The sequence below is a fragment of the Eptatretus burgeri genome, chromosome 4 (assembly GCF_056783735.1).
Source record: "Eptatretus burgeri isolate ZD-2024b chromosome 4, Ebu_testis_v1, whole genome shotgun sequence".
Taxonomy (NCBI): Eukaryota; Metazoa; Chordata; class Myxini; order Myxiniformes; family Myxinidae; genus Eptatretus; species Eptatretus burgeri.
The window spans coordinates 57,353,282-57,377,457 of NC_140964.1; the positions used below are offsets into that span (position 1 = coordinate 57,353,282).

Sequence of the window (24,176 nt, forward strand, 5' to 3'; positions counted from 1 at the left end):
ACTGGTGGTCGTGAGGGGCTGGGGGAGAAGGAGGAGGAGGGAGGGTGGGAGAGGAGGGGAGGGAGGAGGAGAGGGGAGGGAGGGTGGAGGAGAGGGGAGGGAGGGTGGAGGAGGGAGGGTGGAGGGGGAGGGAGGGAGGTTGGAAGAGCGGGGAGGGTGGTGGAGGAGGGAGGGTGGAGGAGGGGGAGGGAGGGTGGAGGAGGGGGAGGGAGGGTGGAGGATGGAGGGGGAGGGAGGATGGAGGGGGAGGGTGGGTGGAGGAGGGAGGAGGGAGTGGAGGAGGGAGGGAAGGAGGGAGGAGGGAAGGAGGAGGGAGAGAGGGGAAGGAGGAGGAGGGAGGGGAAGGAGGAGGGAGGGAGGGGAAGGAGGAGAGAGGGAGGGAGAAGGGAGGGAGAAGTGAGGGAGGGTGGAGGAGGGAGGAGGGAGAAGGAGGAGGGAAGGAGGAGGGAGGAGAAGGAGGGAGGGAGAAAGGAGGGAGGGTGGAGGAGGGAGGGAGGGAGAAGTGAGGGAGGGAGGGTGGAGGAGGGAGAAGGGAGGGAGGGTGGAGGAGGGAGGGAAGGAGGAAGGAGGGTGGGGGAGGGAGGGGAGGGGAGGGAGGGGAGGGAGGGTAGGGAGGGGGAGGGAGGGAGGAGGAAGGGAGGGAGGGAGTAGGCCAGAAATTCTCGATGTAAATGTGTATCAGCCTGCAGATGGGGAGGGTATGAAAAGTTTCCACCATTTACAGGTCAGTATTCTTGTCCCCACGTTTTGCAATGAAGGTGTTTTGAATTGTAAGCAGTATATATGTTTTTGCTTCACGCACGTAACCCGGTTTATTTTATTTTTTGCCTATACAGAGCTGTCAGTTGCCTATACACCGTCCAAATACAGGATTGCGTCTGAAGAACGTGTTGTATGCTTGGAACAAGAATGCCCGAAAGGGCGGGTCCACTGCTTGTGGGAAATAATGTGTCTGTTGATTCATAGTTCACATTTCTAATTAGGGAGGGTTAATTAGGAAGGTTCCTCGTGCCACCTTCCTCGTCCCGTTTGCTATAGAGCGATCAAAACCGCCACCCTTGGATTATAAACATAGACCACCTCCATCGTTTCGGCTCATCTTACGTTGGCGGGACTGTTCTTGTCCCGTGAACGTCACAGTTATATGGCCAGGATGTTGGTACACAGTGGCCTATTCCTTTTGAGAGGTACCACATGGGACCTTTAATGTCCATAAGTGCATGCTATATGATAGGACATCAAGCTTAACATCCATGCAACGGACAGCACACTTTGTGGTGCAATGCTCTTCCAGCCATTCTAGTTGGGAATCAAAACCAGACTGACCATTCCTGGTTGGGAATCAAAACCAGACTGACCATTCCTGGTTGGGAATCAAAACCAGACTGACCATTCCTGGTTGGGAATCAAAACCAGACTGGCCATTTAGGGTTTGGATTCAAAACCAGAATAGAAAGCTGAAAGGCGAGTGTGGTCTCTCTGAGCTATCCTGCCAGCCCTCAGACGTTAGCAAAGGGTAGGGAAAGACTTTAAGGAAACTGAAGTTTTTTATTTCACTTTTGTTTTGTGATGAAGGTTTAACGATTCTCAAAAAGAGCACGCAATCCATGTAGTTCCTTCTTAAATGTTGCCACCATAATACACTCTCTTACTGGAGGATTGTGCGAATGAGAAAAGAGGAAGGTCACGATATATCAAGCAAATATATAAATGTCCTCAAAAAACCTCTTGTAAATTACTTCGATTTGCCTGACTGTTTGTTACATGCCAGGAGTTTTTATTGGACAAAAAGCAGGAATGTCAATAACCATAAAATAACATTCGGTTTAGCTGACCTCCTCCACCCCACACTCCACATCTGCTCTGTCTGTTTCTTGATGACTGAGAACAAAACATGCCAGTGGAAATTGCACAATTACCACAAGAACTAGAAAGGCACTCAGTGGAGCGCTATACCTCTGCCACGTCATGCCTGATCCACGAGAACATATCGGGCCCAATACATTTTTGAAATATCATGCTATACTGTTCTATATCGATTTTGGCCATATCTCTCAATGGTGAAGAAGCACTTTAAAAATTAAATAATCCTCATATCTGGATCCGGATTCGGATCTTCACCAAAATCGAACCAATTCGTCCGTGCAACATACCCGACCTGTCCACCAAGTTTTGTCCGAATCCGTTCACAACTTTTTGAGATATCGTGCTAAATATAATTTTTGGCCCGATCTCTCAATGGTGAAGAATCACTGAAAAAATTCCAGTCGTCGGATCCGGATCCAGATGTTCACCAAAATCTCATCAGTTCGTCCTTATCACACCTGTTCACAAAATTTCATCCAGATCCGTCCGCAACTTTTTGAGATATCCTGTACACAAACAGACAAAAAGGGGGTGAAAACATCACCTCCTTCACCTTCGGTGGCAGAGGTAATGGAAAATATCCCAGAAAAAAAATTAATTCTGGCTGCCAGATGTTATATCCAATCAGGTTGGAATTTTAATCATATTGTTGCGAATTCGCGCCCGCCGGCGTGCGAACGGCCACGTAACTCGAATCGCGGCACGTCGCTCACCGGACGGACAATTCAGTCGTGACTCTCTCGGAACAACGCCGGGAGCTAGTCACGGGTGGGGGTTTAACCTCACCACGATCGTGCCAATTGCCCACCCGCGCAGGATAGGGTTGCTCACCAAATTCGATCTACCTAAGTACCTGTGCGAATGGTCGACCGGGCGATCGTACCACGCCACAGGCCGACTCCGGACACGAACCGCTTAAGCGGTCCGTTCGGTGCTACGGTGATAACTGAGTGGTGTTATCGTCGGCCTTGACGGTTCCGATTAATTACCGGGATGTTGAACCCACTACGAACCCCTTACATGATGCAAGGTGGACATTCAAATGGAGAAAAGACGAAGCGAAACGGGCACAGTTCAACAAGCAAGCATTTTATTACGTGACACACGGAAAGCACGTATATACAGCCATACACAAAAAGCAAAGGCAAGAAGAAAACAGTTGACAGGTCCAAGAAAACAGGTCCGCGAGACCGGGGAGGTCTTACCCGCGTCCTCGTGACGCATTGGCGGGCAGGCCGCAAAGTGTCCGCGCCGCTGTGCCCCGACTCCGGGCTCCTGGCGTGCTTGTTGGCACCACGTTTGGGGTGGGGGAGGAACAGGGCCCCCTTTTGCACTATCTCAGCGTGGGGGAAGGGGAAATTGTTGATGCCCTGGGGGCGGGGAGTGGCTGGCTGAATTGGGTCCCGCGACGAGACGAGCGATCCCCCACACCGCAGCCTCATCGCCGACTGCCGTCCTCCTGGCCTCGGACCCGAGCTCTCCTGCCCCGACCAGCCGCCCGCAGCTCCACCACGCGCACTCGACTCAACTCCACCAATGCGGTGCTCCTTGTCTCCAAAAGCAACTCCTCGACGACACACTCTCCTTCCAGTTCCACACCCTCCTTCCAGTTCCACACTCTCCTTCCAGTTCTACACCCTCCTTCCAGTTCCACACTCTCCTCTCAGTTCCACACTCTCCTCTCAGTTCCACACTCTCCTCTCAGTTCCACACTCTCCTCTCAGTTCCACACTCTCCTCTCAGTTCCACACTCTCCTCTCAGTTCCACACTCTCCTCTCAGTTCCACACTCTCCTCTTTTCCCGCTCAACTCAAACGTCGCAGCCCGGATGAATCACATAAATTCCCTCTATACAACGGGTTTGGGCTAACTACACATGTACCTATAGCCTGGTGTTGGCTTAGTGGTTAGGGTGGTGGCTTGGGATCCCAGGGTCCTGAGTTCAAGCCCCGTTGGCTGCTGAATTAACACCAGGGGGTTGACTCAGCCTGTCATCCATCTGAGGTCGGCGAAGTGAGTACCAGTGTACTGGTCCCGGTGTATGCCCCGGTTAGAATAGGTGTACCATATCCCTGTGTGTCGTAAGAGGCGACCAGGGTTGGCGTCAGGAAGGGCATCCGGCCATAAAACATTGCCTCAAGAAAAAGCCTAACCCCTGCACAGCAGGGAAAAATGGCTGTAAAAACGGTCACACATGTACCTATGCAGATATCTCACCTGAGGACTCTTTATGGTGTAATGCAAATTTCCACAGCCATAACAATATATTCCCCACCACACCAAGATCACAATTGTAAAGTTTCATGTCAAGAAACTTGAAGCGGTTCAAGAGAAATTTTTTTTCAACATTTTCTCTCAATCCAATATTGCTGCCAGACCATGTGACCTATCATTTATTTGTGAATACCCTGGTATCCCCAAGGCTTGGAGAACATTTGTGTGAAATTTCCCCTCGATCTGTCCAGCAGTTCTGGAGAAGATTTTTTTGAATATGTTTTTTTTTTGTATACCTTGTCGATGCTCGTGTGAGAGCTAACACACAACGCACAGCAAGGGGGCATGAGACAAGAGTGGCGGGAGTGGGAAGGACAAAACATTGGGGAACAGAGACATCAGGAGATCTGTGGAAGGGAGAGGGATGGGGCAGGGAACACGGGGTATACAAGAAGGATATTACAGGGACTTTTAGGAAAGAAAGCAAGGTCAGAGTCGGGGAGCTGCGGAGAGGGGAGGCCGGTAACGCGACCGAGGTCGCAGTGGAGTCGCTCGTCGCGGGACCCAAGCCAGCTAGATATCCTCTTTCCCCCGAGCATCAACAACCCCCCCCCCCTGTTTCCCCCTGCGCTGAGATAGTGTGAGAAGGGGGCCCCGTTCCCACCCCATTCCAGACAGTGCCAGCGAGGCCCGCGGAGTCGGGGCGCCGCCGCCATTTTGCGGCTCATCACCAGATGGGTAGGCTCGACGCGGTCTCGGCCCCAGGCCCGTCTGCCCCCTCATCGTTGAGGGTGGCCCCTTCCTTTTTCTTTTGCTTTGAGTATATGTGTTGTCGGCGCCGTCTGTGAAGTAAAACTGTATAAGTGTTGCCGTGTGCTCGGTAGTCGGTAGTAGATCTGCATTGTGTCTCTTCTGTTGCATTTGCTTTTTGTGCAGAATTGTCGTGTTACTTTTACATTTGCTTTTGGTGCATAATTGTTGTGATTGTATATGTGTGCTTTCCGTTTGCCGCGGAATAAATGTGCTTTATGTTGAACTGTTTTTCCCGTTTCGCTTCGTCTTTTCCTTTATTGAATCTCCATCTTACTTCACGTAAAGGGTTGGTCGTGGGCTAAAACGCCCGATAATTAATTGGAACCGTCGAGGTTGACGATAACACCGCTCGGTTATCCCGATAGTACGGAACGGGTCGCTTAAAGTGGCCCGTGTCCGAAGTCGACCTGCGGCGAGGTGCGATCGCCCGGTCTACCCTCCATGTGGGTACTTAGGTAGGTCGAATTTGGCGAGCAACCCTATCCCACGCGGGGGGCCGATTGGCACGATCGTGGTGAGGCCGAAAGGCCCACCCGTGACTAGTTCCTGGCGTTAGTCCGAGAGGGTCACGACGGGATTGTCCGTGTCCGGTGGGCGATGTGCCGTGATTCGAGTTACGTGGCCGCTCGCATGCCGGCGGGCGCGAATCCGCAACAATATGAAATTGTCACCAAGCTGATGGACGGGGGCGATGAAGCGCACGGGATGCTTGCCTGAGTTGTCTAACCTTGGTTCAAATCCCAACCCAGCTATAAACTGTCATCCTGGTGCTTCACAGGCAGCGTAATTCATCAAAGTGTGTGTTATTCCTCGGATGGACGTTAAACTGGGTGTCCTGTCTTGGGGATGTTTAACAAAGGTCCCGTGGTGTCCTTCAGGACGTATGGACGATATATTGCCGGCATCCTGATGAGGTGCCAAATTCCTGTTGAAACTTACATGGGGCTGTTGGCGGAGTGGAGTGAGCCTGCAATTTTGACTTAATGGAGCCAAGTCGACAGAAAATGGAAGTGGGTGTGAAGAGGGGGAGCCAGAGATGGAAGTGGGGGTGAAGAGGTGGAGCGAGAGATGGAAGTGGGGGTGACGTGGTGGAGGTGGAGCCAGAGATGGAAGTGGGGGTGAAGAGGTGGAGCGAGAGATGGAAGTGGGGGTGACGTGGTGGAGGTGGAGCCAGAGATGGAAGTGGGGGTGAAGAGGGGGAGCCAGAGATGGAAGTGGGGGTGAAGAGGTGGAGCGAGAGATGGAAGTGGGGGTGAAGAGGTGGAGCGAGAGATGGAAGTGGGGGTGAAGAGGGGGAGCGAGAGATGGAAGTGGGGGTGAAGAGGGGGAGCGAGAGATGGAAGTGGGGGTGAAGAGGGGGAGCGAGAGATGGAAGTGGGGGTGAAGAGGGGGAGCGAGAGATGGAAGTGGGCGTGAAGAGGTGGAGGCGGAGATGGAAGTGGGCGTGAAGAGGTGGAGGCGGAGATGGAAGTGGGCGTGAAGAGGTGGAGGCGGAGATGGAAGTGGGCGTGAAGAGGTGGAGCCAGAGATGGAAGTGGGGGTGAAGAGGGGGAGCGAGAGATGGAAGTGGGCGTGAAGAGGTGGAGGCGGAGATGGAAGTGGGCGTGAAGAGGGGGAGCGAGAGATGGAAGTGGGGGTGAAGAGGGGGAGCGAGAGATGGAAGTGGGCGTGAAGAGGTGGAGGCGGAGATGGAAGTGGGTGTGAAGAGGTGGAGCCAGAGATGGAAGTGGGCGTGAAGAGGTGGAGGCGGAGATGGAAGTGGGCGTGAAGAGGTGGAGCCAGAGATGGAAGTGGGCGTGAAGAGGTGGAGGCGGAGATGGAAGTGGGCGTGAAGAGGTGGAGGCGGAGCCAGAGACAATGTGAGGAGAGAGAGAGAGAGAGAGAGACACACACAAAACAGCATTGGATGGAGACTGGAGAGGAACAAAAAGGTTGAGCTGGATCAAAAAAGAGCAACCGATCAAAACAAAGATAAGTAGTTGTGGTATAATAATACAGTGCAGTATTATTATTGGAACTATTGTTATTGTCAGAGCGGACGATAAAGAGGAAGACCAGTTGCATTCAGAGCGTAACGAAGCGAACGGAAATCTCCGACATGCTCGCACTCTCAATGAAGTCTGGTTTGCTCGCACGACGCATCCTTTCACTCTTCCTTCTGTCTTCTTCGAGCTTGGTAGTCTTCACCACGAGACACAACTGGACGGTCAATGAGATGGACAAAAAGGAGTTTTTGGAGCAATTCGAGTTTGAACAGGTGAGGATGGCGCGCCAAGAGTTATGACGTCACTCCAACGTCCACGTGCTGGGTTTTTTTGATTTTACGTCATTTCTGGAAAGATTTAACTATTATTACATTCGGCTTGTCGGTCCGTTCTTTCCAACACAACAATACGGTACAAACAGTATATTGTATCCTTCCGACAATTAGTTCACGTGACGGACGTGTGTGTGTGTGTGTGTGTGTGTGTGTGTGTGTGTGTTTGTATGTGTATATACATGTGTGTGTGTGTGTATGTACACGTGTGTGTGTGTGTGTGTGTGTTTGTATGTGTATATACACGTGTGTTTGTGTGTGTGTGTTTGTATGTGTATATACACGTGTGTGTGTGTGTGTTTGTATGTGTATGTACACGTGTGTGTGTGTGTGTTTGTATGTGTATGTACACGTGTGTGTGTGTGTGTGTGTGTGTGTGTGTTTGTATGTGTATGTACACGTGTGTGTGTGTGTGTGTGTGTGTGTTTGTATGTGTATATACACGTGTGTGTGTGTGTGTTTGTATGTGTATGTACACGTGTGTGTGTGTGTGTGTGTTTGTATGTGTATATACACGTGTGTGTGTGTTTGTATGTGTATGTACACGTGTGTGTGTGTGTGTTTGTATGTGTATGTACACGTGTGTGTGTGTGTGTGTGTGTGTGTGTTTGTATGTGTATGTACACGTGTGTGTGTGTGTGTGTGTGTTTGTATGTGTATATACACGTGTGTGTGTGTGTGTTTGTATGTGTATATACACGTGTGTGTGTGTTTGTATGTGTATATACACGTGTGTGTGTTTATATGTGTATGTACACGTGTGTGTATGTATGTGTATGTACACGTGTGTGTGTATGTATGTGTATGTATGTGTGTATGTGTGTACACGTGTGTGTGTGTGTGTGTGTGTGTGTGTGTATGTACACGTGTGTGTGTGTATGTATGTATGTGTATGTACACGTGTGTGTGTATGTATGTATGTGTATGTACACGTGTGTGTGTGTATGTATGTATGTGTATGTACACGTGTGTGTGTGTGTGTATGTATGTATGTGTATGTACACGTGTGTGTGTGTGTGTGTGTATGTATGTATGTGTATGTACACGTGTGCGTATGTATGTGTATGTACACGTGTGTGTATGTATCTGTGTATGTGTGTACACGTGTGTGTGTGTGTATGTGTGTACACATGTGTGTATGTGTGTACACATGTGTGTGTGTGTGTGTGTACACGTGTGTGTGTGTGTGTGTGTGTGTGTGTGTGTGTGTTTGTATGTGTATATACACGTGTGTGTGTGTTTGTATGTGTATGTACACGTGTGTGTGTGTGTGTTTGTATGTGTATGTACACGTGTGTGTGTGTGTGTGTGTGTGTTTGTATGTGTATGTACACGTGTGTGTGTGTGTGTGTGTGTGTGTTTGTATGTGTATATACACGTGTGTGTGTGTGTGTTTGTATGTGTATATACACGTGTGTGTGTGTGTGTGTTTGTATGTGTATATACACGTGTGTGTGTTTGTATGTGTATGTACACGTGTGTGTATGTATGTGTATGTACACGTGTGTGTGTATGTATGTGTATGTATGTGTGTATGTGTGTACACGTGTGTGTGTGTATGTGTGTGTGTGTGTGTGTGTGTGTATGTACACGTGTGTGTGTGTGTATGTATGTATGTGTATGTACACGTGTGTGTGTATGTATGTATGTGTATGTACACGTGTGTGTGTGTATGTATGTATGTGTATGTACACGTGTGTGTGTGTGTGTATGTATGTATGTGTATGTACACGTGTGTGTGTGTGTGTGTGTGTATGTATGTATGTGTATGTACACGTGTGCGTATGTATGTGTATGTACACGTGTGTGTATGTATGTGTGTATGTGTGTACACGTGTGTGTGTGTGTATGTGTGTACACATGTGTGTATGTGTGTACACATGTGTGTATGTGTGTACCCTTGTGTGTGTGTGTGTGTACGTGTGTGTGTGTGTGTGTGTGTGTGTGTGTGTGTGTGTGTGTGTGTGTGTGTGTGTGTGTGTGTGTGTGTGTGTGTGATTCCTGCATTTATGGGTTGATTACATCTGGACTTGCTGCGTTGGAGCAGCATGACCCCAATTAATGTATAGGGGTGTTTTTATCTTTACTGGTGGTCGTGAGGGGCTGGGGGAGAAGGAGGAGGAGGGAGGGTGGGAGAGGAGGGGAGGGAGGAGGAGAGGGGAGGGAGGGTGGAGGAGAGGGGAGGGAGGGTGGAGGAGGGAGGGTGGAGGGGGAGGGAGGGAGGTTGGAAGAGCGGGGAGGGTGGTGGAGGAGGGAGGGTGGAGGAGGGGGAGGGAGGGTGGAGGATGGAGGGGAGGGAGGATGGAGGGGGAGGGTGGGTGGAGGAGGGAGGAGGGAGTGGAGGAGGGAGGGAAGGAGGGAGGAGGGAAGGAGGAGGGAGAGAGGGGAAGGAGGAGGAGGGAGGGGAAGGAGGAGGGAGGGAGGGAAGGAGGAGAGAGGGAGGGAGAAGGGAGGGAGAAGTGAGGGAGGGTGGAGGAGGGAGAAGGAGGGAGAAGGAGGAGGGAAGGAGGAGGGAGGAGAAGGAGGGAGGGAGAAAGGAGGGAGGGTGGAGGAGGGAGGGAGGGAGAAGTGAGGGAGGGAGGGTGGAGGAGGGAGAAGGGAGGGAGGGTGGAGGAGGGAGGGAAGGAGGAAGGAGGGTGGGGGAGGGAGGGGAGGGGAGGGAGGGGAGGGAGGGTAGGGAGGAGGAAGGGAGGGAGGGAGTAGGCCAGAAATTCTCGATGTAAATGTGTATCAGCCTGCAGATGGGGAGGGTATGAAAAGTTTCCACCATTTACAGGTCAGTATTCTTGTCCCCACGTTTTGCAATGAAGGTGTTTTGAATTGTAAGCAGTATATATGTTTTTGCTTCACGCACGTAACCCGGTTTATTTTATTTTTTGCCTATACAGAGCTGTCAGTTGCCTATACACCGTCCAAATACAGGATTGCGTCTGAAGAACGTGTTGTATGCTTGGAACAAGAATGCCCGAAAGGGCGGGTCCACTGCTTGTGGGAAATAATGTGTCTGTTGATTCATAGTTCACATTTCTAATTAGGGGAGGGTTAATTAGGAAGGTTCCTCGTGCCACCTTCCTCGTCCCGTTTGCTATAGAGCGATCAAAACCGCCACCCTTGGATTATAAACATAGACCACCTCCATCGTTTCGGCTCATCTTACGTTGGCGGGACTGTTCTTGTCCCGTGAACGTCACAGTTATATGGCCAGGATGTTGGTACACAGTGGCCTATTCCTTTTGAGAGGTACCACATGGGACCTTTAATGTCCATAAGTGCATGCTATATGATAGGACATCAAGCTTAACATCCATGCAACGGACAGCACACTTTGTGGTGCAATGCTCTTCCAGCCATTCTAGTTGGGAATCAAAACCAGACTGACCATTCCTGGTTGGGAATCAAAACCAGACTGACCATTCCTGGTTGGGAATCAAAACCAGACTGACCATTCCTGGTTGGGAATCAAAACCAGACTGACCATTTAGGGTTTGGATTCAAAACCAGAATAGAAAGCTGAAAGGCGAGTGTGGTCTCTCTGAGCTATCCTGCCAGCCCTCAGACGTTAGCAAAGGGTAGGGAAAGACTTTAAGGAAACTGAAGTTTTTTATTTCACTTTTGTTTTGTGATGAAGGTTTAACGATTCTCAAAAAGAGCACGCAATCCATGTAGTTCCTTCTTAAATGTTGCCACCATAATACACTCTCTTACTGGAGGATTGTGCGAATGAGAAAAGAGGAAGGTCACGATATATCAAGCAAATATATAAATGTCCTCAAAAAACCTCTTGTAAATTACTTCGATTTGCCTGACTGTTTGTTACATGCCAGGAGTTTTTATTGGACAAAAAGCAGGAATGTCAATAACCATAAAATAACATTCGGTTTAGCTGACCTCCTCCACCCCACACTCCACATCTGCTCTGTCTGTTTCTTGATGACTGAGAACAAAACATGCCAGTGGAAATTGCACAATTACCACAAGAACTAGAAAGGCACTCAGTGGAGCGCTATACCTCTGCCACGTCATGCCTGATCCACGAGAACATATCGGGCCCAATACATTTTTGAAATATCATGCTATACTGTTCTATATCGTTTTTGGCCATATCTCTCAATGGTGAAGAAGCACTTTAAAAATTAAATAATCCTCATATCTGGATCCGGATTCGGATCTTCACCAAAATCGAACCAATTCGTCCGTGCAACATACCCGACCTGTCCACCAAGTTTTGTCCGAATCCGTTCACAACTTTTTGAGATATCGTGCTAAATATAATTTTTGGCCCGATCTCTCAATGGTGAAGAATCACTGAAAAAATTCCAGTCGTCGGATCCGGATCCAGATGTTCACCAAAATCTCATCAGTTCGTCCTTATCACACCTGTTCACAAAATTTCATCCAGATCCGTCCGCAACTTTTTGAGATATCCTGTACACAAACAGACAAAAAGGGGGTGAAAACATCACCTCCTTCACCTTCGGTGGCAGAGGTAATGGAAAATATCCCAGAAAAAAAATTAATTCTGGCTGCCAGATGTTATATCCAATCAGGTTGGAATTTTAATCATATTGTTGCGAATTCGCGCCCGCCGGCGTGCGAACGGCCACGTAACTCGAATCGCGGCACGTCGCCCACCGAACGGACAATTCAGTCGTGACTCTCTCGGAACAACGCCGGGAGCTAGTCACGGGTGGGGGTTTAACCTCACCACGATCGTGCCAATTGCCCACCCGCGCAGGATAGGGTTGCTCACCAAATTCGATCTACCTAAGTACCTGTGCGAATGGTCGACCGGGCGATCGTACCACGCCACAGGCCGACTCCGGACACGAACCGCTTAAGCGGTCCGTTCGGTGCTACGGTGATAACTGAGTGGTGTTATCGTCGGCCTTGACGGTTCCGATTAATTACCGGGATGTTGAACCCACTACGAACCCCTTACATGATGCAAGGTGGACATTCAAATGGAGAAAAGACGAAGCGAAACGGGCACAGTTCAACAAGCAAGCATTTTATTACGTGACACACGGAAAGCACGTATATACAGCCATACACAAAAAGCAAAGGCAAGAAGAAAACAGTTGACAGGTCCAAGAAAACAGGTCCGCGAGACCGGGGAGGTCTTACCCGCGTCCTCGTGACGCATTGGCGGGCAGGCCGCAAAGTGTCCGCGCCGCTGTGCCCCGACTCCGGGCTCCTGGCGTGCTTGTTGGCACCACGTTTGGGGTGGGGGAGGAACAGGGCCCCCTTTTGCACTATCTCAGCGTGGGGGAAGGGGAAATTGTTGATGCCCTGGGGGCGGGGAGTGGCTGGCTGAATTGGGTCCCGCGACGAGACGAGCGATCCCCCACACCGCAGCCTCATCGCCGACTGCCGTCCTCCTGGCCTCGGACCCGAGCTCTCCTGCCCCGACCAGCCGCCCGCAGCTCCACCACGCGCACTCGACTCAACTCCACCAATGCGGTGCTCCTTGTCTCCAAAAGCAACTCCTCGACGACACACTCTCCTTCCAGTTCCACACCCTCCTTCCAGTTCCACACTCTCCTTCCAGTTCTACACCCTCCTTCCAGTTCCACACTCTCCTTCCAGTTCCACACTCTCCTTCCAGTTCCACACTCTCCTCTCAGTTCCACACTCTCCTCTCAGTTCCACACTCTCCTCTCAGTTCCACACTCTCCTCTCAGTTCCACACTCTCCTCTCAGTTCCACACTCTCCTCTTTTCCCGCTCAACTCAAACGTCGCAGCCCGGATGAATCACATAAATTCCCTCTATACAACGGGTTTGGGCTAACTACACATGTACCTATAGCCTGGTGTTGGCTTAGTGGTTAGGGTGGTGGCTTGGGATCCCAGGGTCCTGAGTTCAAGCCCCGTTGGCTGCTGAATTAACACCAGGGGGTTGACTCAGCCTGTCATCCATCTGAGGTCGGCGAAGTGAGTACCAGTGTACTGGTCCCGGTGTATGCCCCGGTTAGAATAGGTGTACCATATCCCTGTGTGTCGTAAGAGGCGACCAGGGTTGGCGTCAGGAAGGGCATCCGGCCATAAAACATTGCCTCAAGAAAAAGCCTAACCCCTGCACAGCAGGGAAAAATGGCTGTAAAAACGGTCACACATGTACCTATGCAGATATCTCACCTGAGGACTCTTTATGGTGTAATGCAAATTTCCACAGCCATAACAATATATTCCCCACCACACCAAGATCACAATTGTAAAGTTTCATGTCAAGAAACTTGAAGCGGTTCAAGAGAAATTTTTTTTCAAAATTTTCTCTCAATCCAATATTGCTGCCAGACCATGTGACCTATCATTTATTTGTGAATACCCTGGTATCCCCAAGGCTTGGAGAACATTTGTGTGAAATTTCCCCTCGATCTGTCCAGCAGTTCTGGAGAAGATTTTTTTGAATATGTTTTTTTTTTGTATACCTTGTCGATGCTCGTGTGAGAGCTAACACACAACGCACAGCAAGGGGGCATGAGACAAGAGTGGCGGGAGTGGGAAGGACAAAACATTGGGGAACAGAGACATCAGGAGATCTGTGGAAGGGAGAGGGATGGGGCAGGGAACACGGGGTATACAAGAAGGATATTACAGGGACTTTTAGGAAAGAAAGCAAGGAATTTGAAGGAGTTAGGTTTGGGCTGGATTAACGGGGGTATAAAAGATCGAGGATTTGGATGGGGGATGATAAGAGGTGGTGGTGAACAGCTGTTTTGAAGGCCTGGAGGATTGAAGAAATGGATTGAACAGAGTGAGGGAGTTTATTCCAAAGGTGGGAAAAAGAGGAATGAAAGAGTGAAGATGAGCAGTGATTCGTGATTTTGGTAGTTTTATAAGAAGGGGGTCGTTGGTGGACCTTGAGCACCCTGCAGAAATATGGTGGGCACAAATCGCAGACAGAGCAGGGTGGGGGGGGGGCGAGACTGGAGAGGAGACGGTAGAAGAGACGAGACTGGAGAGGAGAAGGTAGACAGAAAGACCACCGACCAGCCTGTGGTGAGAGAGCGAGTGTCCCAAAGAGTCAGCCTCATCGCGGGAGAAGCCAATGATCCAAAATGCCTTGGTTTCCACAGCGTGAAGCCGAGAAAGGTGGGAAGCAAGAGCACCAGCCCAGAGGGGAGAGCAGTACTCCATCAGTCTGCAGATGAAAGTTTTGTATGTGGTCAGGAGCTCAGGTGGGCCGAGGAAGGACTTTGCACGACGGAGGATTCCCATTCGGCGACTGACTTTGGAGGCCAGGTTGGAAATGTGGCTTTCCTTGGAAAGATCATGGCAGATAGTGAGACCTAGAAGCTTGAATGAAAGGACTTCTTGAAGAGGATTGTTGTGAAAGTCGGTGGGGAGGTTTTCCAAATGGTCCTTTCGGAGAGACAAAGTGAAAGTGTGAGATTTGTCCGGATTGAAAGACATGTTCCACGTGTTGGACCAGTTTGTGATTGTACCCAGATCTGCAGTGAGCGAGGAAGCTGCTGCTTGTCAGTCTGAGGGATGACAGATGGTATGGAAGAGGGTGGAGACATCAGCAAAGAGATATAGAGGATTTTCCAGAGTCAGAGAGATCATTGATGAAAACCAGAAAAAGAACAGGGCCCAGAACACTACCTTGAGGAACTCCAGCCTGGACAGGAAGAGGGGATGAAAGAACTCCATTTAGGGCCACACGTTGACTGCGACAGGAGAGGAAGTCTGCGAGCCATGAGTGGAGATGGCCTTGGATACCATGGGAAGAGAGTTTGGTGAGCAGGGCAGGGTGCCAGACTGTGTCAAAAGCAAGCGATATGTCTAGGGATACGGCTCGGATTTCCTGTCTGGCATTGAGGACCTTCATCCATTGATGGGAGAGCCGAAGCAGCATATCCAGGGTAGAGTGACCTGGTCTGAAACCAAATTGATGATCGGAATTCAAGCCATTGGAGAAGAGGAAGGATTTGATGTCTGAAGTGATGATGGATTCCATAACCTTGCTGATGATTGGGAGAAAGCTGATTGGTCTGCAGTTGCAGGGATCTGTTTTTGCACCTTTTTTTTGTGCAGAGCGGTAATGTTTGCAGATTTCCAAGCATATGGCAGATGACCTTTGAGGAAATGAGAGGGTGGATGCAACAGAGAGAGTGTGAGCAAGAGCAGAAGAGCAGGTTTTTAGGACACGTGGGCTGATGCTGTCTGGACCGCTTGCAGAATCTGAGTCGAGTTTTGACAGCAAGCTCTCCACTTTGTCAGAAGAAAAGGACACAGAATCCAGCAACACCTGGGTGTGACCGAGCAAGGTGGTGACAGAAAGCGATGGTTTTGGGACACAAGAGAAGCAACCATGGAGTTTAGGCATTCAGCCTTTTCACGTGCAGTGTCAGCAGTGTGACCATTTGAGGTAAGGGAGGGGATGGAGGGGGAACATACACCAGAAATAGACTTAACTAGAAGCCAACAGGATTTGGAGGAGGGAGATAGGTTTGAGAGTTCAGACTTGAGATGAGAAAGATGTTGTTTTCTGGTTCTCCTGAGAGCATACACACACAATTGTTCAGAGCTTTGTGGAAGGAACTGAGATTGCCTTCAGTTGGATTGGCCTTTCATGAGGTCAAGGGAAGTTGTTTCAGGACATCTGCCTCTCCACAAGCTTCAGTGTACCATGGGCAGGAGGAAGGGTGGGACAACTGAAGATGAGATGGGATAAATCTGTGCATTCGAGAGCAAGTTTCTTTGAAAGAATTCCCAGGATGACTTGATGTCGGAGGTATTGGAGATGAGACCAGTCGAGAAGTTTGATTGCTGTTTGAAGTCCCTGACAGTCAGCTTGAGTGAAATGCCAGACTCGATGGCACTGAGGTGGTTCTCTAATAACAGGCAGAGAGATGTTTACTTTGCCAAGCAATTGGTCAGATGAATCGATTGGAGCGGAGGAAGAACAGCAGATTTTTTCAGGCAAATTTGTCAAAATCAGATCCAGAAGAGATGGAGTTCCATTGGTTGAGATCTGGGTTGGGAAATTGACCAATTGAGTCAGTCCCAATGAGTCACAAAAGTCTTTTGCTGAAGTTCCATTGCAGGTGAGGAAGGTACCCACACCCAGTCAACTGGCATGATGACAATTGAAGTCACCACATATGAGGAAGAGATAGTTGGGATGAGAAGATAGAAGTTGGTCAATGTTTTCGCAGAGCGAGATGCAAGTGGAGTCATCACTGTTTGGTGGACGATACTGTGGTGTCCGAGGTGCAGACAGATACGAGCCGAGAATGTAGTTGTAACTCTGGTTTATTGCGTACTCGGATGCGCACCACTCTGAGCCTCTAGCGGGCGCGTACAGATATATGCATGCCTAATCACGTGACTATTATCACAACTACTCCACGCCCCCTCAGCTCTCTATGCCCATTCACCACAGATACAACACACACATCAACCTGAGTTTGGACTGGAGGGGAAGTCGTAACCACAGGTATTCCTGGGGATGTGGGGGTGAGGGCAGTGCATGGTGAGTGAGTAATGGAGTCTTTGATGAAGAGAGCAACTCCTCCATCAGAACGAGGCTCCGGTCTGTCATCCCAGAGGAGGGAAAAACTAGGGAGAGATACTTGGGAGTCAGAGACATCTTGAAGGAGGAAAGTTTCTGTTGAGGAGATTGTTTGGTTTGTCAGTGGCAACCTGTATGGAAAGATCTGTCAGGTTTGAGTGAATGCCCTGGATGTTTGAGGTCCACACTGTTAAGGAAGAGGGAGGGGAGGAGGCTTGAGTGCAGGGGAGGGGGGAGAGTAGAACAAGAGAGGAGGTAGGGGGGAGGTAAGGAGAGTTGTTGAAACAGTGTGGGGGTTGCAGAAGAGCTAGGGGAGAGGGCTGGATGTGGAGGAGAAAAGGCTCGGTGGTCATGGGTTGAGGTACCAAGAGGAGTAATAAGAGAGGGGGCAAAAGGCAGTTGAAGATTGGAGGAGGTGGAGTGATGACATTGAAGAGAAAGGATGGGGGAAGGAGATTGTTTTGTGCATGTGGGGGGGGGGCAACTTTGGGTAGGGGGAGTGAGGAGGAGATTGGAGAGAGAATGGTGAGGGGGGAGTTGAGGAAGAAAAGTGAGGGGGAGTTTTTGAGAAAGGTGAGAGAGAAGCTTGGAGGGGGAAGAGTGTGAAGGTTGCTTTGAGAGGGAGGATAGACAATGAGAGCAGGCACGGCCACGGTGCCGGAGGGTGATGGGAGACATGGCGAGAGGAGAATTAAGAGAACGGACAAGCCTTGTGTTGGTTTAGTGGTTTGGGTGGCGGCTTGGGATCCCAGGGTCCTGAGTTCAAGTCCCGTTGGCCGCTGAATTAATACACCAGGAGGTTGACTCAGCCTGTCATCCTTCCGAGGTCGGCAAATTGAGTACCAGTGTACTGGTAAGGGGGACACTGCATCAACGGCATAGCCACGTCGCAACCAGCAGTCACAGGCTGCACTCGACAGAGAGAGAGAGAAAGAGAATGGAGAAAAGAAATGTCATAACAGTTGGACGTTTTAGTCACAGGATGAAGGAAAGGCAAAATTGAAAGCAGCCTTTTGAAGAAGAAGAAGAAGAAGAAGAAGAAGAAGAAGAAGAAGAAGAAGAAGAAGAAGAAGAAGAATAGTTAATTATGATGCAATACCGAGAAGCACACATGTGAACGAGGAAGTCGTAACATTTTAAGGATTTTTTTTGTTTCAAAAAAATTTTTTTTTTACATGTAACATTGAAAAAAATTTTTTGAAAAAGATTACGTAAGATTTGGAAAAGGAAAGGTCGAAGTTAAATTGTGAAGGCATTTCGTGAGTTTGGATTGCCAATCGCTGAATGAAGCTGGTAGTTCAACAAAAGTTATAGGAGGAAGAAGAGGGGGTGGGAAACAGGTGGTTACGAGCGGTGTAACGTGAGAGGTTAAAAGAATGTAAAAATTAAATAAATAAAAATTAAGTAAAGGAAATGTTGAAGAAAAAAAAATCATGAAAGTGGACGGTGAATGTCGGGTGGCAAAAGTAGAAGATGGTAGATCGGAAGAAGGATGAAGAAGAGTCGGTAAAGGAAGTCACGTGGTTACGTGGGGTATAATGTGAGGTAAAAGGTAGTTTTTTTATCCCCCCCCCCGCGTGGCGGAAGGGGGATATTGTTGTTACCCGGGTCGTCCGTCCGTCCGTCCGTCTGGGCGTCAACATTTACAGCTGTGAGTTGCGATAACTCATAAAGTGTTCGCCATATCGATTTGAAATTTGGGTCACACAAGCACCACCTGAAAAGGAAGAAGGCTATTGATTTTTGGGCGTGGCCGGATCCAAGATGGCCGACTGGGGCGGCCATCTTGAAAAAAATGTTTTTTGTAAAAAATGGAAAACCGCTTATCTGATTTCAATTATTTTTCAATGGCGGGGGATTCCCCATCGCTGATGGTATATTTACATTTTAAGATAGGAAACAGAGGGTAGAGATGAGAGGGATAGAAGGAGGGTGGAGGGAATAGTGGAGAAAATATAAACTGATGGTAAAAAGGAGAAAAATACTATAAACAATCGTGCACACAAATGGGAAGAAGGGTTGGCCTCAAGGAAACCCGACATGAAAAGATGATGAAACTCAACAATTCACACAAGTTTTAACGCAAGACCGAACTAGAAACACACAGTAAACGCAGAGATAACGAAATGACTGAAAAACGCGACAAAAACGACTGGAAAACTTATCTTTGAGAAAGTTGGCAGAGACCCTGAAGAGGAACTGCCACCGTTACTCAAGAACCGGAACCGGAATAGTACAGGATGTACTATTTTTGTTTAACCCCGTTGAAGTTTGTGCCTTTTTAGGTCATCTCTTCAAGCATGACCTAATAATATGGGCGTCGATGTCCTTTGATAAGTCACGAGGCCTTTGAAGTTGCGAAAATGACGATTTTCAAAATCTATCTCCTCCTACATTTCTCAAGCGATCTTGAATTTGATTGTGGCATATAAATCTATGGGACAATATCTAAATTTGGTCGGGACAGATTTTCGATATTCGCTTTCGTTTTCGCGTCACGTGACTTCAAAGTTTGCAAAAAAATGCGAAAATGACGATTTTTCAAAATCTATCTTCTCCTAACATTTCTCAAGCGATCTTGAATTTGATTGTGGCATATAAATCTATGGGACAATATCTAAATTTGGTCGGGACGGATTTTCGATATTCGCTTTCGTTTTCGCGTCACGTGACTTCAAAGTTTGCAAAAACTGCCCTACATTCAGGAGGCTATATATTTTCTCGCCGAGATGACCGTCACTCCCGCACCGGGGTAATTTTGTCTGTTATTTTCTATTTATTTAATAAACCTATGCTCTGCGTTTTAATCACAATTATCCGAATTAAATCTGTTGGATACTTACAGAAGGTTTCTATCTTGTTCTGTTATTTGGTGTGGAGATACAGCGAGGCGTAACTCAACCATTAAATATCGGAAGGAACAAAAAGGTTCATGCTCGGTTTGAAAATCTGCCTATCACAGTTTGGATATTTTGGGACAAATAATTCCAGTTTGTCACTCATTACTTCAGTGATCACATACACATTCCAATATGTTAACGTTGTCTCTTGGGTTCCTACATCATTACAACCAGAACGTAAATTCACAATTCAATCAATAATTATAATCGATATGGTATCAGGATTCAACATTGCAGAGTGGGTTCATTTGTTTGTGTGTGTTGGAAAGTATCAGTGTATGCATGTGCTTCAGCAAGTTGCTCATTTTTTTCTGAATTATGTTGAACAGAATGCGTTGAGAGTGAGGATGACGGCGAAGGAAGTGACGGATGGAAGTTGCCGTGGCTGCCAGGTGATATTTGTGGCGTGGTCTGAAATGAGAGTCAAATCATGGACCCTTCCACTGATTTATAGGAATCAAAGGTATGGAACATATCTTGATCTTGATGGAGAGTAATGTGGTTTGAGTGAGTTTCAAAATTAGGTGACAACTCGATGCTCTTATTTCTGAGCTCAAGCTCTGTTATTGTAATCACTTGCATAGAAATGAGTCATATTGGCTTGTAGTGGAGTTTTTAAGCCAAACTTGTGGGCCGACACATCAGATTTTTTCACATTTTCGACAACATTTTGATATATGCTGTTTATGCATGATGCAATTGGTCAATCGGGTGTTGAGTTTGAGAGTATGTTCTCCATCTGAGCCAGTCATTTTGTCATGATTGAGTCTTGTTTTTAAAAACTTGTCAAAAAAAGGTGTAAAGGTAAGGAGATGACAATTTCTAACACTTCCAACCTCACCAAATCTGTTGGATTCCCAACCATATATTTTCCTACCACCGACTTGGCGGTGTATACCCCGGTTAAAATAGGTGTACCATATTCCTGTGTCGTAAGAGGCGACCAGGGTTGCGTCAGGAAGGGCATCCGGCGTAAAACATGTGCCAAATCACTATGCGGATCATACGGATGATCCGCTGTGGCGACCCCGAACGGGAGCAGCCGAAAGAAGAAGAAGATATTTTCCAACCACCTGCCACTCTCGACTTAACTTGATCACGTCCAACTTTCATTCCAACCTTTTCTGCTTTTCCTCTACTACCCTTGGCTCATTAAATCATTTGAAAGTGTATGTTTTCTCCACGATGATTACCAGTGTTTCTTTAATGGTGCCAATCAACACCAACTTCTTTTTTTTAACCACTCATCCAATCTCTCTCTCTCTCTCTCTCTCTCTCTCTCTCTCTCTCTCTCTCTCTCCCTCTCTCTCTCTCTCTCTCTCTCTCTCTCTCTCTCTCTCTCTCTCTCCCTCTCTCCCTCTCTCCCTCTCTCCCTCTCTCCCTCTCTCCCTCTCTCCCTCTCTCCCTCTCTCCCTCTCTCCCTCTCTCCCTCTCTATATATCTCTATCTCTCGCTCTTCCTCATCGGTGGTGATTTCAGAGTTCTCACCACGCCAATTGGCTGAGTGTTAGAACCTCTCTTACCAAGCATGGTGTGTCAACAAAGGACTTCTGTGATGTTGTTGACACACCATGCCTTGTAAGAGAGGTTGCATCACTTGACTCAATCTGGTTGTGGGACTCACTCAATCTGAAATTTCTGAACAGGATTTCTGCCAATGGAAAATCCTCACTTCTGAACTTGGTGATGACAAACTTTCCCGTGAATGTCTCCGACTCTTCCTCTGCTCCAATTGGTTAATCTGATCATGTGCTTATGAGAGCCAACATCTCTCTGGCTATTCTCAGAGAGCTGCCTCAGCGCCGGTGAGTCTGGCAGTTCACTCAGGCAGATTGGCAGGAACTGAAAGTCATCATCTTACTTCAGGACTGGTCTCCAATAAATACTGCCACTGATATTAACTCAACCTGAAAATTCTTCCACAGAAACCTCTCTCTTATACACACATTTATCACATCTAGTCTTCAGTTTTCCCACCCATCCTCCCACCCATGGTACAGTGATTCCTGTGGTGTTGCCTTGAAGCAACTTATCTTCTTTTACTGGAAAGCAAACCTAACTGAAGGCAATCTCACATCATTCCACAAAGCTCATAACAAGTTTATGTCCACTTTCAGGAGAACCAGAAAAAAAACATTTGGCCAACTTCAAAGATTGAACTTCCAAACTTGTCATACACCCCTAAAACCTGGTGTTGCATTATTAAGCATTAAATCTGTCTCTGGTATATGCTACACCCCCCCCCACCCCCAAGACTGCGTGCGGTAAGATGTTCTATGAACTCATTTTGTCCGTTTGTATCGTGTACTATCACTGTCCATTTTGTTCATTTTGCTTAACCCTCACCTTCATCCATTGTTCTTCCTCCGTTCTGCTTGGTTTTGATACAAACGTTTACAAACACATCGAACCAATCGTACCTTATTCCTTTTGGGTCGTGGTCCGTGTTAATGAATTGTGAAGCTTTTGACCAAATGCCCACCCATCTCAAGGCCCACAAATTTGAAGATTTATTCACAACTTCATTCTCTGTAGTTTTACTCTTCAGTGAGTCTATAGCTTGCATACGCATAAAAAGATTGATGTTTTGTCCATTTATTGAAGTTCTTGTCTGTGCAACAACCACTATGCGTTGCTCTCAACCCGTCCCACCGCCTTTGTCTGTGCAACCACATCCTTTTGTGTGTCTGGTATTTGCCTCGAGATGTTCACAAGTTGTTCCACGTGTTATAAACTCACATCAGAGCAACAAACCGATCTGTAATCTTTGCTCTTTTTACCTCGACTTGTTCAGCAGGTGATCCTTTCTGAATCATCTTATGCTTTGGCACAAGTAAACAAAAATTATAACTTGTAGATTTTAGTTCATTCCACATAATTGCCACGTTTAACAAGTATTGTTTGTACAAACGTATTAATTATCACTTTAAAATTATAATAATTATTAATAAGAGTCTGACTCTCTTTTTCTCACTGCCCCAAATTGCAATATCACCCTCCAACCATATATATGTGTGTAGTCTGTGGGAACAGAGTCACACCCTGCACTTCCCTTCAACACCAACATCTGGAATGAGAAATATTTACTTTGATGTTGTTGTCAACACTGGTGGTCCCGTTATCATTGAAGTGGACATGGAACCTCTGAAGGACTTCGAGATAAAGTGAGACCCAAAATGACACTCTAAGAAGAACTTATTGCATGTCACGATTATTGTTATGTGTTTAAAAAAAATGAACCATGTAACATCATTACCAGGATATTAATATAGCTTAATTGGTCGTGTGCTCATCTTTGAGTTGTTTCAATTCGATCCTTTATGGAAGATGATGTGACTCAAGTCTTGGCCTGGTACATGGTAGACATTGCATAATGGAGTGTACCATTCTTTTAGAGGAGTTGTGGCTGAATAGCCAAGAGGTATGCGCACTCACCTATGAGATGTCCAGCTTGGGTTTGAATCTCGGCCCAGCCGTAAAACTGGCATCCTGGTGTTTCGCAGGCAGGGCAATCCATTGATGTGTGTGCAGTTCCTCCAATCGACATTAAACTAAGCGTCTCATCTGCCAACATTTTTCTTTTTTTTGTATTCACTGTCGAGGCTCATATGAGAGCTAACACACAGAACATACAACTAGAGGAGCAGGAGACAGGAGCGGTGGGAGAGGGAAGGAAAAAAAAGAGTGCGGAACAGAAACATAAGGAGATCTGTGGAAGGGAGAGGGATGGGGAGAGTTACACGGGGTAAGCAAGATGGACACTACAGGGATTTTCAGGAAGGAAAGCAGGGAATTTGAAGGAGATGGGTTTGGAGTGGATTAGTAGGGGTAGAAAATATCATGGTTTTGAATGGGGGAAGAAAAGAGATGGTGATGAACAGATGTTTTGAAGACGTGGGATTGAAGAGAGTGTGGGAGTTTGTTCCAATGGCGGGAAAATAAGGAATGAAAGAGTGAAGGTGAGCAGTGATTCGTGATTTTGGTAGTTTTAGCAAAAGGGGGTTGCTGGCGAACCTTGAGCACCCTGTGGAAATATGGGGGGGGGGGGGACTTGACTTGAAATTGATTGACTTGAAATTTGAAAAGGATTTATATTCCATGTCAATGAATTCAACCAGCCAGTGACATATCTCAGACAGAGTGGGAGGGGGCGGGGTGAGGACGGAGAGGAGACTGTAGAAGACAGAAAGACCACTGACATACCTGTGGTGAGAGAGTGAGAAACCCAAAGACTCAGCCTCATCGCGAAAGATACCAATGATCCTAAATGCCTTTGTTTCCACAGCGTGAAGCCGAGAAAGGTGAGAGGCAGGAGCACCAGCCCAGAGGAGATAGCAGTACTCTATCAGGCTGTCGCCAAAAGCTTTGTTTGTGGTCAAGAGCTCAAGTGTGCCGAGGAAGGACTTTGCACAATGGAGGATGCCCAGTCGGTGACTGGCTTTGGAGGCCATTTTGGAAATGTGGCTTTCCCAGGAATGATCATGGCAGATAGTGAGACCCAGGTTGAATGAAAGGACTTCTTCAAGAGGATTGTTGAGAAAGTAGATG

The 24,176-nt window shown here is 47.8% G+C and overlaps 1 protein-coding gene across 5 annotated transcripts in view; it reads left to right on the plus strand.

Annotated features, from left to right (window-relative positions):
• Positions 1 to 6,722: 6,722 nt before the first annotated feature.
• The window catches only part of LOC147028117 (SID1 transmembrane family member 1-like), a 101,252-nt gene continuing 83,798 nt past the window's right edge, over positions 6,723 to 24,176 (plus strand). For 2 of the 5 annotated variants that reach the window (XR_015057433.1, XM_085878202.1), the window contains exons 1-3: positions 6,723 to 7,150; positions 19,958 to 20,091; positions 22,649 to 22,792. Coding sequence is in view for 4 of the 5 variants with exons in the window: in XM_085878202.1 (XP_085734328.1) it covers positions 6,992 to 7,150; positions 19,958 to 20,091; positions 22,649 to 22,792 (437 nt within the window). In the remaining variant the exon portion in view is untranslated. The remainder of the gene's footprint in view (positions 7,151 to 19,957; positions 20,092 to 22,648; positions 22,793 to 24,176) is intronic. The other 3 variants (XM_085878201.1, XM_085878203.1, XM_085878204.1) reach the window with 3 other exon arrangements.